This window comes from Canis lupus, chromosome 26 (assembly GCF_003254725.2).
Source record: "Canis lupus dingo isolate Sandy chromosome 26, ASM325472v2, whole genome shotgun sequence".
NCBI classification, from domain to species: domain Eukaryota; kingdom Metazoa; phylum Chordata; class Mammalia; order Carnivora; family Canidae; genus Canis; species Canis lupus.
Window position 1 is genome coordinate 29,106,125 of NC_064268.1, and position 16,583 is coordinate 29,122,707.

Genomic DNA, 16,583 nt, shown 5'->3' on the forward strand with positions numbered 1-16,583 from the left:
CTGCTGATCTCCTCTCACTCCCAGTATATCTTCTGTGAAACAAATCTGACCAGCCCACTCCCCTCCTTCCACAATTCCTGCGTTTTCCCATCACCTTGGGGAGTTTGTCCCAGAGCTGGCCACATCTCATTTTTCCCATGGGCCCAGCACAACAAAGGGCTGCTGTATATGCTGTCAAGGGAGTGGGTTCATAAGTGAGTCTGTCATTATGGGTCTCAGTGCCCCAAACTTTGAGACATGCAAGAGGCATTTTGCCCAAAGCAGGCAATAAAATAAACATTTGTTCAATCTGGTTTGATATACACAACTTAGCATATTCTTGATTTTTTATTTCTTTTTGTAATGTGTTCCTATTTCTGTTTTGTTTTGTTGTTTTGTTTTGTTTTGTTTTGTTTCTGTAATTAGGGTTTGAATACCGACTCCGAGAAATATGCAAAGACTTACTGGGTCCGGTTCACTACTCCACTGGAAGCCAGTGGGAGTCAACGGTAGTGGTAGGTGCTGCTTTCATTCTTGCCACAAGAATTCTGTCTTGAAAAGTGAAAGTGGAGATGAAAAATAAGCCAAAGTGCTTTCAAATTCTTCCCCGTTAGACTTCTTGAGCACACTGCCTTGGGCCCCAACATCAGTGAGAGGGTGAGATGCCAGCACCGTACTGCAGGCAGCATCTGTATCCTTGGCATCAGGGGGCTAGGAAGTGCTCAGCCATGCACACACCTGTGCTGAGGAGAGCTGCCTGCCAGGGGCTGTGGGTTTGTTCAGTGGAGAAGATGAAAGATCCTTCCCTGTCTTCATGGACCTCCCAGGCTGGTAGCAAGGCAGACAGAAGCAAGGAAGCAATTCAGTCACCAAGATAGTTTTAGACTATGGATTATACTATGCCCAGAAATAAGCAAAACAATCAGATGAGGGTGCCTGGGAATGAGTGGCCAGGGAAGACAGAAGGGGATTTTTAGGATGAAAGCCAGGGATAAGAATGAGCCAGCTCTACAGAGACCTGGAGTCTCCTGGTACATAGAAGCAATAGCGAATGCAAACCAGGCTTGGTACAATGAAAGCCACTGTGGCTGGAGCATAGTAGGCAAAGGAGAGGGTGATATGAGATGAAGCAAGACAGGTGAACAAGAAGGAGATCCCTGAGATCTTGTGAGGAGCTGGAGCTTTTGGAAGAGTTTGCAACATGACGTGACCTAGATCAGTCAGCAGAGGTGATGTGAATTGATGGAGGAACCAGTTGGGGCTTATTTTCTGCAGCAGTCCTGGCAGTAGATGAAGGTGACTTGGATCAGTGTGATGGCCATGGAGAGGGGAAAGGAGACAGATCTGAGTTGTATTTTGGAGGCAGACCCAGCAAGGCTTGTTGGGTGAATGGATGACTATGGAATAGATTAAGAGATGAAGAATAATCAACATGCATACAGTTACCTCCAATTTTTTTGGCTTGCACATGTGTCTGCTAGTGCCTTGGAAGGAGCAGGTTGGTGAGGGATGGGGGTTATGGATAAAAGTTAGCTCCCCTGCTTCATGTAGTCACTGAGTAAATACTGATGGAGCACCCGCTCTGTCCAGGCATGCGACAGTGAGCAGTAAACAAAGCTGACTGGCCCCACCTTCATAGGTCAACATTCTTGTGCAGAGAGGCAGATTCTAAACTGAGCAAGTATATGTATTGTGTTTGGTGGGAGTGGGTGCTGTGAACAAACATAAAGTAAAGTGGCCAGGGGGATACTGGCAGGATGCTATTTTATATTGAGTAATCAAGGAAGTCCTAACTAACTGAGCAGAGACCAGAAAAGGTGAGGGGCAAAGCCCCACAGATATTTGGGGGATGAACATCCAGGCAGAGGGAACAGCAAGGCCAAAGACCCTGAGGTGAAAGGGCTTGCAGTGTGGAAGGAATAGCCAAGCAGAATAGCAGACGGAGGGTGAGAGGTTGGAGGGTCACACCTCACAGGCTCTACAAGCCTTGGTGTGCGATTGGCCTGTGTGTTTTATTTTTTTTATTTTGTTGCAGTAGATACTAATTTGGTTGGTTACTAGAATCCTAACTTCAGAGTTCAATTCCCCTTACATCTTTGAAGGTATGGTGCCACAGACTTATCTCCTGTTGCTAAAATCTCTGCTGAAAATCTGATTTCCATTGCTTTGTATGTTCTTTTGGCACCCTCTCTTGTTTTGAAGTTTCACAAAGCTCAAAGTGTTTCTTTCACTCATTCTGTGGATTTTCCTTGGTTCTCTTCTTCAATATCTTCCCTTCCATTTTCTCCATCATCAGAGAGATGTAACATCCTCTTTTTAAAATTTGCTCTATCATTTTTTTATAGTTTCAGTTCTCCCCCACCCCCAGATTTTCAATTTAGTCTTTTATCTGCTTGAGCCTAGTAAGCTTAATTATTTTAGTTTATTTTTTTGGATTATAAAATTTTAATTTATTATTTTATTTAAATTCAATTAAGATATAATGTATTATTGGATTTAGAGGCAGGGGTCAGTGATTTACATCTTATATAACACCCAGTACTCATTACATCACATGTCCTCCTTCATACCCATCATCCAGTTACCCCATCCTCTACCCTGTTCCCCTCCTACAACCCTCAGTTTCTTTCCTATGATATGAATCTCTTATGGTTCGTCTCCCTCTCTGATTTCATCTTGTTTTATTTTTTCCTCTTTTCCCCTATGATTCTGTTTTGTTTCTTAAATTCTACATATTATAATTGACTTTCTCCGTTGACTTATTTCGCTTTGCATAATATCCTCTAGTTCCATCCACGTCATTGCAAATGGCAAGATTACTTTTTTTTTTTTTTTTTGATGGCTGAGTAGTATTTTAAAGTTGTATGTCTAATAGTTCAACTATCAGGAGCCCTTGTGGATCTGTTTCTATTGCCTATAAATGTCTCTACTGGTTTTCATTTATATTATCTTATTTCCTTATATGCCTGATTATTTTTAACTGTCTGCTGGACGTATTATTTGAAAAGTTATTTGTAGAAATGGTTTGAGGCCTTGTGATGTTACCTTCTTTCACAGAGTACTTTTATTTGCTGCTGCCATTTCTTGAGGCACCAGCACTACAAAGTCCCCTCAACCTAGTTCAGGTTTTCTGGGCTATCTCAGGATTCAAAGCCAGACATTCATTTGTGCAGGGGCTGGTTTATTTCCAGTTTACCTTTATTCTTTGGGGTAGCCAAAAGAAGGGACCCCCACTTTTCATTTTGGTCCCTGCTTTGATCCCCCTAGGCCCTCAAGTCTGGTAGAAACTTCCTCAGCCTCTTTCTCATCAATAGATGTTCCAAGGCAAAGGCATCCCTCTCTGGATTTCTGTCTTCCTCACATTCCAGCTCAACCCTTTTTTGCCAGCACATTAGTTCTCTGAGGTCTCATTTCTGTTTTTGTAGCTTGATCCCCTGTTCTCAACAGTAAGCATTGTTTTGAATTAACAGTAAGAGTAGAGCTGTTTCCCTAGCACATGTCACCTCCAGGACACCCTGACAGGACATCTTGGATGGGAGATAGGTCAGCATGTCCCTGATCAACCTCTCCCCTGGCCAAGTTCTAGAGCTTCATTCTGATTCAGCTGCCATTCTGGGAGCCTTAGCCCAAGACATCAGCTGGAGCTCTGCATAACAGTTTCCTGGCTCAGCCTAAAGGCAAGCGTGCTAGGCCAATGTGGCGCAGAGGGAAGGAGGCACAAACAGGCCACGAGTTATTAGCCATGTGCTTTTTTCTCCCACCCCTTCCTGATACTTGTTCTTGCCAGCTCCAAGCAGGATACCTCATTGGAGCTTTGCCCAGAAGAGCCTGGGACTCCCTTCCCAGGAGTACCATCAGTGTGGTCCTACCTTCTTTCCACCTTCTGTAAACTGCCTAACATAGCTGGCCTGCTCATGGCCTATGACAGATACTTCCAGCTGCAGGTAAATAATGCTCCTTCTTGGAGATCGTCCAAGTTCAAGGAAAGAGGGGACAAGGGGAAGCCAGTACCAGAAATATTTACCATTCTTTACCAGAATAAGGAAAGCTCTCCCAAAAGCTAGTCTGTGCCTTATAGTCAACTGGCAAGTCACTTGAGCACCCTTGTTGCAAGGGAGTCTGGGGAAATGAACAGTAAAGTGTATGTAGAAGAAAAGAGGTCTTAGAGCAGGTGTGGACATAGCCAACTCCTAATGTCTACCACATTCCCTCCTGACATCAGCACTATGCTGAATTTATAACTTAAAAAAAAGAAAAAACTTTTTTACTATCTCTTTATCTAGATATTGAGAGCAAGTTTGACTATGAGTATTCTGCTCTCTTGTTGAGTTTCTTTGTGAACACTTTTATGATAAGAATTGGCCATTCAAATGGAACTAGTTCTCAAGGTGGCTGGGAAAGTGGAGCAGTAGATGGAAGATGGACTTAACAACCAACATTGCTGACTTCAGCAACCCTCCCAAGAGGCTTATTAGAAACATAATTTATTTAAGAGCCACTTACACTTCCTTTTTTTTAACTATTTCTTGAAATACTTTGTCATCATATGTTTTTCTTACTGGTTTGTAGGAACTCTTTATATACTGGGAAATTACTCTTTGGGATATGAGCTACCTGTTTGCTTCAGGAGACCCCAAAGGTCCAGACTTCTTTGTCTCAAAGATCATGGTTCAATGTGCACAGGAGGGAGACAGGAAGCCAAGGATTGGGCCACTAAGCAACTATCCTTCAGGTGCCTGAGCCCTATGCACAGTCTCCCCAGCCAGATCCTGCTTTTGGAAACCTCCCTCTGCCAGTCTTCATGGTGGGACCTGTAACAATGGCCAGAAATGTGGTGATGAGCTATGTTCCAGGCCGCTGCCTTAAACAATAAGGAGACATACTAGAGCCCAAAGTGGGAGCTGGTACTTGGTGGCAGTTGATACTGACACCAGCCTTCAGGCCAGAGGGCAGATCCTCTGGCCTGAAGCTTTCCCCTGGTGCCACACAGACAAGCAGAATATACTGCTTCGTTTATAGCAATTTACTTCATCCTTTCAGTTTTTTAATTAAATTTTTCAGCTTTTTAATTTAAAATTTTATTTTGGATGGTAATATAGTCACATAGGTCAAAAATTAAAAGGTACAATAGTTTTGAAATAAGTTTTGTGGGTTTTACTTACATTTATTTTATGCAGAATTTACTCCCAGGCCCTAAGTTTTTCTCTCTTCATTTCCTTCTGGGATATCTTTTTCTTCTGTGCAACCTCTTCCTCTGGTTTAGGAACAGTCTGCTCTTTTTCAGTAAGGCTCATATCTGTGGCAGGGAGAGCTCATATATAGGTTAGCCTGAACATGTGCTCTGTGAGTTCTCACCACACGTCAGGGGGTTTTGTTCACCTGGATATGCTCAATGACTAGAGAATCTACATCTAAACCCTTAAGTTCAGTGTTACTCTGCATTTTAACCTGTGTAGTAAAAATTCACTCTTTTCAGATCACTAACCCTGTCCAGCCCCACTGTTTGGCCTTAGCACACCTACCAACTCAACCATTAGAGCAACAGAATGGCACACATTGCTTCTATAAAGTAATATCCTTCAGATACATGGTGGCTTTTCAGATACGCATACCATTGATATGTTCATAAAATGAACACAAAGCTTGAACCTCGTGATTTGCATGATTTTGTAGGGCTTTCTGGATCAAGTGAATAGTGAACCGTTTTTAGAGGTCACCTCAGGCCACTTATGGAAAGAACAGAAATAAGTTTTGAAGTCAGAAACTGTGAGGCCTCCAGCATTCATTTTCAAGAGTCTTGTTGTTATTCAGGGTCCCTTGAGATTCCATATGAATTTTAGGATGAATTATTCTGTTTAGATTGTTTTGATGTTATTGGCGTCTTAGCCATATTAAGTCTTCCAGTCCATGAACAGGGGATGTCTTTCCATTTACTTGAGTCTTCTTTAATTTCTTTCAGCCATATTTTGTAGTTTTATTATGAAGTAGTTGACTTATATTATTAGTCTCTTTTTGTAATGAAACTGTTGAACTTGATAAAAAAAAAATTTGCATCAACTGAAGATTGTTAATTCTTTGAATATTTGGTGCTAATTACCAGTGAAGCCATTTGGTCAGTCATAAGCTCTTTTTTGTTCGGAAATTTGTGATTACCGATTCAGTCTTCTGCTAGTTATACATTCATTCTTATTTTGTATTTCTTCATGATTTGGTCTTGGTAGGCAATGTGTTTCTAAGCATTTGTCCATTTTATGTAGATTGTCCAATTTGTTGGCGTACAATTGTTTATAGTATTCCCTTATTTATAATTTTGACTTGTGGCATCAGTTGTAATGTTCCTGTTTGATTTGATTATCATTCCATTCTTTTCTCTTTTTCCATCTGGCTAACAGTTTATCAATTTTTATGATCTTTTCAAATAGTATATTTTGGTTTCATTCTTTTCTCTATTTTTTTATTCTCTTTATTATTTTCACTCAAATATCTATGATTTTCTTGCTTCTTTTTTATTTGGGTTTAGCTTGCCTTTATTTTTCTAGTTTCAAAGGATGGAAGGTTACTGATTTGAGGTCCTGCTATATAGATTCTTACAGCTCTGATTTTTCTGTCTAAAAAGTGCTTTTGCTACATCCTATAATTCTTGGTATGTTGTTTTCATTTTCCTTGGTCTCAAGATATTCTCTAATTTCCCTTGTGATTTCTTCACATTGCTTAACAATGTGTTGTTTCATTTCCACATATTTGCAGATTGTCCACTTTTCCTTTAGCTTTTGATTTCTGGTTTCATTCCATTGTGATTAGAAAAGATACCTTTAAGATGTCATTCTTTTTAAACCTATTGAAATTTGTTTTGTGATCCAACATGTGGTCTCTCCTGGAGAATGTTCAATATGCACTTGAAAACAATATATTCTGCTGTTGTTAAGTGGAATGTTCTATATATGTACATAAGGTACAATTGGTCTATATTGCTTTTTTAAGTCTTCTGGTTCCTTATTAATCCCCTATCTAGTTGTATCCATTATTGAAAGTGGGATATTGAAGTCTCCTTCAATTATTGTAAAACTATTTTTCCTTTCAACTCAATGCTTTCTTCGTATATTTAGAAGCTCTGATGTTTGTTGCATATGTTTATAATTGTTACATCATCTTTGGTGAATTGACCCTTTTATCATTTTACAATGTCCTTCTTTGTCTGTTGTAATGTTTTTTTAAATAAAATCTATTTCTATGATATGAGTATAGCCATTTTGGTTAGTATTTCCATGGACTATCTTTTTCTATTCTTTCATATTCAACCTATGTGTGTCCTTAGATATAAAGTGAGTTTCTTATAGATAGCATATAGTTTGATTCTGGCTTTTTACCCTTTTTTTTTTTTTTTTTTTAATTGAGGAGTTTAATCCATTTACATTTGAAGTAATTACTGGCAGGTGCCTCAGTGGTTCAGTCGGTTAAGCATCCAATTCTTGATTTTGGCTCAGGTCATGATCTCAGAGTTGGGAGACTGAGTCCCACATCTGACCCTGCACCATGCATGGAGTCTGTTTAAGATTTTCTCTCTCCTCTTCTTCCGATGGCCCTTCTCTCTCTCTCTCTCTTCTCAAAAAAAAATAATGAAGTAATTACTAACAGATAAATACTTAATATTGCCATTTTGTTATTTTCTGTATGTTTCATAGCTTTTTGTACCTCATTTCCTCCTTTATTATTTTACTTTGTGTTTATTTTTTTAGTGACATGTTTTGACATGTTTTGATTCTCTCTTTTCCTTTTATATATATTCTATAGATATTTTCTTTTTGATAACCAGGTGTAACAAAAACATTCTAAAGCTATAGCAATCTATTTTAAAGTGATTACAATTTAATTTCAATTGTATATAGAAACATTGCCTACTCCTTTACAGTTCCATTCCACCTACTTTATGTTATTGAAGTCACAATTATATCTTTATATATTCTATAGCCTTTAACATAGAATCATAGTTTTTTATGCTTTTGTCTTTTAAATCTTAGAATGAAAAATGGAATTACCAAACAAAATTACATAATATGGGTTTTTATATTTGTCCTTATTTTTACCTTTACCAGAGAACATTATATTTTATTGTCTAGCATCCTTTCATATCAACTTGGACTCCCTTTAGTATTTCTTGTAGGGTAGATCTAATGGTAATGAATTCCATTGGTTTTTGTTTATCTAGAATGTGTTCATTTTGTTTTTGAAGGGTAGTTTTGCTGGATATAGTATTCTCAAATGTCTTTTTGTTTTTGGAGGGTAGTTTGCTGGATATGGTATTCTCAGATGTCAGTTTTTCTCTTAGCACCTTAAATACGTCATCCCACTGCCTTCTGGCCTTCAGTGTTCCTGCTGAGAAATATCCTTATTGAGTATGCTTTTTACTTAATGAGCCACGTTTCTGCTTTCAAGATTATTTGTCTTTGATGTTCCATGGTTTGATTTTGGGGGGGGGGGATACAAAGTATTTAATGCATTTAACAGATTCTTACAAGCATGTATTTTGTGTCAGGCTCTATTTTAAGAGCATTCCTCAAACGCATTCCTTCAGTCCTCATAATAATGCTCTGAGGTGGGTACTGTTACTATCCCTCCATGAGAGATAGGGAAACTGAGCCATAGAGAAGTTATGGACTTTGACCAAGAATCCTGAGTCTGGTTTGAAGCCAGACTGGCTGGCTCCAGAGCCAACGCTGTCCATCCTGACCCTGTGCTGCCTTGTGTGTACACATGACAACTGATAAAACATCAAGGGATGGTTCTTGTGAGTATTTCTTTTTCCCCCCGAATACAACACTTAAAAAATCATCTCTAGTTTGGCCTTTATCTTTTGCTGATTTTTCTCAATCCGTGTAATACCTCAAGGGCAAAATCCATTTGTCCTTAAATATTTAATGAGAGACATACAACCCATCTCATAGACACAAATGCTTCACTCTGTCTTGACATGGATGGGTCACTGTTGTGTGTTATGGGGTCAGTCCTTTCTACTGGTTTGTAAGTTCCCTTAGGACAAGTATCCCATCTTGTATTTCTTTCTTTCTTTCTTTCTTTCTTTCTTTTTTTATTGTATTTTTTTCTTTTTCTTTTTTTTTTTAATAAATTTAGTTTTTATTGGTGTTCAATTTGCCAACATACAGAATAACACCCAGTGTTCATCCTGTCAAGTGCCCCCCTCAGTGCCCATCACCCATTCAATCCCCACCCCTCGCCCCCTCCCCTTCCACCACCCCTAGTTTGATTAAAATCTGTCACAATATGGGTTCCTTTGGGGTTTTCCTACATGGAGTGTCTGTTGAGCTTGGATTTGTAAATCCATGTCTTTCCTCAAATATGGGAACTTTTTAGCCATTATTTCTCCAAATAAGCTCTCTTCCTCTCTCTTGCTCTCTCTGTTATTCTTCTGGGACTTGCAAAAATGCATATATTGGTCTGCTTGTTGGTGTCCTGTAAGTCCCTTAGGCTATTTTCATTTTTCTTCATTCTATTTTCTTTTTGCTGTTTGTATTCAGTAATTTCAAATAACTTGAATTCCAGTTCATTGATTCTTTCTTTTGTCTCTTCAAGTCTACTGTTGCACCCCTCGAGTGAATTTTTCTATTTAGTTTTTACTATGTTTTTAAGCTCTAGAATTTTAGTTTGGTTCTTCTTTATAATTTTTACCTCTTTGTTGATATTCTTATTCTGTTTACGTATCATTTTCCTGATACGTCTATCTGTTCGTGTTCTCTTTGAGCATATTTAAGACAATTGTTTTAAAGTCTTTGTCACATAAGTTCCAGGGCTGTGTTTCTTTAGCATCAGTTTCTGGAAGTATTTATTTTGAATGGGTCAGTACCATATCTAACCATATCTGTGTTTCTCTGTTTCTTTGTATGCCCTCTGATCTTTTGTTTGATATTAGGCATTTGAAAAAAAATGACCACCTTTCCCAGTCTTTGCAGACTGGCTCCCCTCTTTAGCCAGTCATAAAGGCTCATTTTAAGAATTTTTTTTCTAATGTCTTTTTCTTTCTTTCTTTTCTTCCTTCTTTCCTAATACCATAGGTTGGGCTTAGGTAATTGGTTATCATTCTGATATATGATGATATATATCTCTCTGATATATGATGTTTTATGTTTCTAAGTATCCCTTTTTTTTCTTTTTTCTTTTTTAAGATTTTGTTTATTTATTCATCAGAGACACACAGAGAGAGACAGAGACACAGGCAGAGGGAGAAGCAGGCTGCCCTCAGTGAGCCCGATGTGGGACTTGGTCCTGGGACCATGGGATCATGCCCTGAGCTGAAGGCGGACACAACTGCTGAGCCTCCAAGGCATCCCATTTTATTTTTTTCTTTTTTCAAAGATTTTATTGTGTCTGAGTATCCTCATGAAAGCCTCACTTCTGTGGCATTTCACCAACTTGACAGCAGTTAGTGTTTTTATTACCATTTACTTGTATGAACCATTTTTAATTTCAGTTAACTAACATTAATTTAATGAATTAATTGATTAATTAGTCATAAGTTCTACTCAGTTGTATTTTGGTTAGAGAACAGGATTTATATCAGGAGTTGGCAAACTTCCTCTGTCAGGAATTAGAGAGTAAACATTTCAGGCTTTGTAAATCTAGTCTCTGTTGCAACTACTCCACTCTGCTGTATTTGTGTAAACAAATAGGCAGGTATGGCTGCATTTTGATAAAATTACTTACAAAAATAGATAGTAGGCTGTATTTGGCATGCCAATCTGCAGTCTACATGATACCTGCTATTTTGTTGAGGTTTGCTTTTAGAGCAATTTTTTATGTGTCCATGTGTACCAAAGAATGTTTGTTTTCATTTTGTATATGCCATTAAGTCATGTTTACTAACTGTTCAGTTCAGACCACCTGAATCTGCAGATTTCTGCCTTGCTATGACTCATCATTATTTGAATGTGTATTAAAATATCCCCGAGGGTGGTTTTGTCCCTCTCTTTTGACTTGCTCTTTCCCCAGTGATGTTTCTGTCACAAAATCTACTTTGGTATTTATATAATACTAGTAGCTCTTTTTTTATTCTTTTCTAATGTATCTTTCTCTATCTTTTATCACCAAGCTTAAGCCTTTTGTATTTTTTGTTTTCTTGGTTTTCTTAAGGCCAATATAAACTTTAGCCAGAGTTGTTTTTTTTGTTTTGTTTTGTTTTTTTGTTTTGTTTTGTTTTACTTTTTATTTTTAAAGATTTTATTTTACATATTCATGAGAGACACAGAGAGAGAGAGAGAGGCAGAGACACAGGCAGAGGGAGAAGCAGGCTCCCTGCAGGAGCCGGATGTGGGACTTGATCCCGTAGCTCTGGGATCATGACCTGAGTCACCCAGGCGTCCCAGTATTGTCGGTATTTTTATTTTAGCCATTCTGATAGGTGTGTCATGGTATCTCCTTCTTAGCTTTAATTTTTTAGCCAGAGTTGACTGTATTTTTTTCGTATCTCTTTTAGCATTGTCTGGATTTATGTCTTCTTTGAATATTTCCTCCAAAACATTTTCATGGTGGATATTTCTTGTGGCAAACCTTTAGAGGTCTTAAAAGCCTAAGAATATTTTTTATTATACTCTTATATGAATATCTGTTTGAGTAAAAAAGTTTAAGTTGGGATCCCTGGGTGGCGCAGTGGTTTGGCGCCTGCCTTTGGCCCAGGGCGCGATCCTGGAGACCCGGGATCGAATCCCACGTCGGGCTCCCGGTGCATGGAGCCTGCTTCTCCCTCTGCCTGTGTCTCTGCCTCTCTCTCTCTCTCTCTGTGACTATTATAAATAAATAAAAAAATTAAAAAAAAAAAAAGTTTAAGTTAACGAGGTTTTTTTCTAATATATTAAAAATACTACTTTATTGTATATCTTGGTCCCTCTTTTGTATGTGATAAATATGCTTTTGTTTTTTTAAGAAACTTCCAGGTTTTTTCTATCTTTGATATTTTCAAACTCTATGTTTCATCCTAAAGTATCTAAATATCAGTCTTTCCATATCTTTTTTTTTTCCTTAGTTCTATGAAAAATGTTGGTATTTTGATAGGGATTGCATTAAGTCTATAGACTGCTTGGATAATACAGACATTTTCACAATATTGGTTGTTCTAATATGTGACCATGGAATATCTTCCCATTTATTTGTGTCATCTTTAATTTCTTTGATCAGTGTTTTATAGTTTTTGGAGTAAAGGTCTTTCATGTCCTTGGTTAGGTTTACTCCTAGGTATTTTATTATTCTTTGTACAATTGTAAATAGGGTTGTTTTCTTAATTTCTCTTCTGCCACTTTGTTATTATTAGTGTGAAGACATGCAACAGATTTCTGTATATTAATTTTCTGTCCTTTGATTTTGCTGAATTCATTTATCAGTTCTAGTAATTTTTTGGAGTCTTTAGGATTTTCTATGTAGTAATGTATAGTAGTATCATGTCACCTGCAAATAGCAAAAGTACTACTTACTCCTTAACAATTTAGATTCCTGTTTCTTTTTCTTTTTTCTTTTTTCTTTTTTTTTTTTTTCCTGTTTCTTTTTCTTATCTGACTACTGTGGCTAGGACTCCCAGTATTATGTTGAAAAACTAAGTAGTAGAGAATGGACACCCTTGTCTTATAACTGATCTTAGAGGAAAAGCTCTCAGTTTTTCACCTTGAGCATGTTAGCTGTGGCTTTTTCATATATGGCCTTAATTATGTTTTTGTGTCTTACATGATCAGCACTCATGGAGGCTTTCAACCTAAGGCCATTTGATTTTCTTTAATTCCATGAAATAACTGTATTATTTCCTTAAATATTTCCTTCTCTCTCCTTTCTCTCTCTCCTGAGGGACTCATTTTGTAGATATTAGGCCCATCTGTCATCCTCCATCTGCCTTTACTTTTCCTATATGGTTTCTCCTCTTACATTTTCTTCCTCGGGCATGGCCTGGTCCTCCATCCAACTCCACTCAGACTTGGTTTTCAGCAGTACCCATTCTCCTGCAGATCCCATCCCTTAACCACTGTGTTGCTCAAAATTAATATCTATACTTGGTTCTTTTCTATAATTCCTTGTCTTGATACCATACTTATTTTAATATCTTAGGCCTTCCTTCTCTTCCAGCAGTCAGTATTGTCGTTTGGTGGTTTTTATTTTTATTTTTTGCAGCAGCAGCTGTGTTCCTCAGTCAGGGTTCTGTGCAGTGGAGATCCCTCCTTGCAGTACATGTTGCAGAGGAGCCCAGGCAGACCATGGTGCCAGTGTATCCACCCAGGCATGAAAGAGTCTTGGGCAAGGCCCAAAGACAGATGCCCCAGGATTGTAAAACTAAGGCCAGCCACTGCCTCCCAGGTGCCTCTTCGCCCCTTAGACTTGACCTCACGCCCCCAGAGAGCATCCACATGAGGGAACAACTCCTCCTGGATGGCCAGCCACCTGCCCCTCTACCCCTAATATTCTACTTCCATCCTGCTCTGAAAGACCAAGCTACTGTGGCCACTAATCAGTGTAGTTGAAGGCCAGCAATAACTGTGCTAGCAGACTTAGGGGACACAGAGGAGCAGAACGTACCCTAGTTTTCTTTGCTGTATCCTTGCACTGTGTCCCTCCCTTGCTCCCTGCCACTCTACCTCACACGCGCCAGCTCAGGCTTTTAGCTTGCCTGGTACTTCCCAGCATGTAGAGAAATTGTTCTCACCATCTGTAGTTTCTCCAGGGGATGTCTGGGGGTCAGATGGGCACAAGGGCCTCTGCCTGACCAGGGAAGCCCAGCACAGTCCAGGTCTCCTCATTGACACTTGCACTCAATTGTCACTTTTGTGTCCACAGGGTCTGCGGAAGAGGGAGCTACTGAAGGAGCTGCTGCCAGTCATTGGGCAGAATCTCCGCTTTCAGCGCCTCTTTACCGAGTGTCAAGAACAGCTCGACATCCTGAGGGACAAGTAGCCTGCCCAGGCCTTCCCTGGCTGCAGCAAGGGCAGGGCCACACTCTCGCCACTAACAACGTGCAGGGCCCCCTCTCACCTCGTCAGGCTACAGAAGGACGAGGAGACACTGGCAGGAGGTGGGTTGTCCTGTGCCAGCGCTGGCCCAGCAACCTGGGCAGACTTCCCCTATGTCCTGGGCCTCTTGCTCCCTCAGAACGGGGCAGCTCTGCCAGCCACTCATCCCTCCCTCCAGGATCCCCGTATGGAGCAGGGGCTGGAGCCCTGCCCTGCTGCCCTGGAGTCACTGAGGCACTCCCAGGCCTGCCGTCTCCAGCACGGTCCCGAGGTGGACACTAGTCCCTGCCACTGCAGGCACCGTGCTGCTTCAGCTATGACGAATGAGCCATTTGTGAAAGAGAGAACCCTGAAATGTTAGTGTATTATGCAGTCAGTAGACTGACCTGAGACCTATGTAAAAGGAAAGGCTATTCCAACACGGACTATTTTTGTACTAGAATTTGCTAACTTGTAATATGGAATTTTCCTTTTGGCCAATAATCAGGATTTCCCTATAAGTCACTTGGACATTGGTCACTTGTAGGAAATTTAAACTCTAATTATGACAGCTACATTGAAAAATAATTGTACTGAAATTAACTTGTCTATCTTCATTTGGTTTTAATTTTTAAATGTTTGTAAAAAGAGACTGTTTTTTGGGGAATGGGGCAGAGGGGTGGGCGATTTCTTTTGTAAGTGTAAAATAAATGAACACGCATTGGATACCAAATCATCCTGGCTTCCCCTGCCTTTTCCTTCTAATTTCTATCTTCCTACCCCTACTATTGATCCCTATCCCAAAATGGGCAGTTATGGAACATCAAAACCAGAAGGATCTTTGATGTCATCTAATGACCTCAACCTCTCTGTGGAGAAACTCATTTCCCAGCATGGAGGTCATTTCCTTGACCATGAAGCATCTCAGGCTTCTGGGGCTAGCAGGTAGGCCACCTCCCATGAGTCTCTTCCCAAACCAGGCATTAAGGTCTTTGCTTCCAGCTCTGTTGTGCCTCTTGGTCCCTGATCATGCTGGGCACCAAAGGCTTGTCAATTTCATGGAAGGAAATCAGCAAGTACAGACTTGTGTTTTCTGAAGAATTATCTGAAAGCTGTGATTTTCCTAGAAAGTGGTCCAGAAGCTGACCCACGGGAGAGGAAATAGCCGGAATCACAAAATCTTCAAGCATGGTGAGAATGGAACATCTTTACCTCTGTGTTACGTACCTGAGGGTTGCCTCCCTGCCAGCTATGTGGGATCCTGAGTCTCAAGACAGAGGCCTGGATTTGGACTCTGGCCACTAATTTCTCCTCTCTGGAAGCTTTCTTACCTAGTGGCCATCTTACTGCCTTCTCATTCATGTCAAGTAGCTGGATGAGACACAGGCATACATGCATGCCTGAAAAAGCTGGAGTGTACAGAGTACCTGTGGGTATGAACACTTCAAAAGCCAGGCTGCAAGTATAAGCTTTTCTTTAAGGAATGAGGAGCCAGAGATGCGATGTGGGTCAGGCAGCTCCCCTGGCAATTCTGCAGCATGGCATGGAGAACTTTGTGGACCACAAGATGCAGATGGCCTCAGGACTGACAGGCTTGTCCGGAATCCAAACCAGCAAAAATCTGGGCCTTGCTTTTCAACTGTCAAATGGAAGTTAAGGAAACCTGCATAGTTGTGAGGACTAACTAGGATCATATAGGCAAAGTTCTGGTGCTTTACAAATGCCTCCTAGAAGAAAACTTTAACAGTCAGTGTTTTTACACTATTATTTGTGAATTTTTTGTCTGTTTTTTTAAGTAGGCTTCTGCCCCGAGATCAAGAGTCAGACCCCCAACTGACTGAGCCACCTGATGCTATTATTTGGAGAGGATAGGAAAATAAGCAGAAAGATGTCAGGGACTTCTTCCAGCCAAAACAGAATAACAGACCAAATTGACCCTCCTACCTGAACCAACCAAAAAAGCCAGTCAACATACATGAAACAATGATCTCAAGACACTGAATATCCGAAAACAAAAGACAGTAACTCTGGGAGATAGAAAAAACAAACAAGATGAGCTCTATGAATGCGGTAGCTTACTACTCAGAGTTTCCAGGCTGCAGCAAAGGAAGGGGAAACTGAGGTAGAACCCAGCCAACTACGTGAGTTAAAGAAATAAAGCTGAGAGCCCAGGGAGACCGAGGCAGCCAGAGTTCACAGGACAGAATACCAGATAGGAGAAGCTCCATAGAGAACCCTGGAGCTCAGTAGAGGGAGCCCTACCCTATCAATGCATACTCAACTGACCACTGTAAGGCTGTGCAAATGAGACAGCCCATGGTAGGCAGAGAACCACCTGAAATGATTAAAGTGAAAATTGCCTACGTATTACTCAGGGCTAAGAAAAGTATTGTTCCTACCAACCGGACTAGAAAAACTTGTAATTTATAGGCTTGGGGTAGAGTACTCAGGAAATATTGCCTAAATATTGAAAAATAATTAGAATACTGCTCCAGATTCATCTAAGTAAAATAAAAGCAAGACCCAAAAAGGATCAAACTGGTTCCAACTAATTAATTACATTGCAAAGCAAATTTCAAGAGGCTTTATAACAAAACAAAAGTATGCAACATCCAACAGTAAAGTTCACAA

At 39.9% G+C, this 16,583-nt stretch overlaps 1 protein-coding gene across 3 annotated transcripts in view; it reads left to right on the forward strand.

Moving 5' to 3' along the window:
- LOC112676983 (protein HIRA) overlaps positions 1-14,688 on the forward strand; it is an 89,435-nt gene extending 74,747 nt beyond the window's left edge. For 2 of the 3 annotated variants that reach the window (XM_025474858.3, XM_025474859.3), the window contains one exon: positions 13,801-14,688. In XM_025474858.3, the coding sequence (XP_025330643.1) occupies positions 13,801-14,255 (455 nt within the window). In that variant the 3' untranslated portion in view covers positions 14,256-14,688. Of the gene's footprint in view, positions 1-405; positions 495-13,800 lie in introns of all 3 variants that reach the window. The other variant, XM_025474860.3, reaches the window with a different exon arrangement.
- Positions 14,689-16,583: the final 1,895 nt, after the last annotated feature.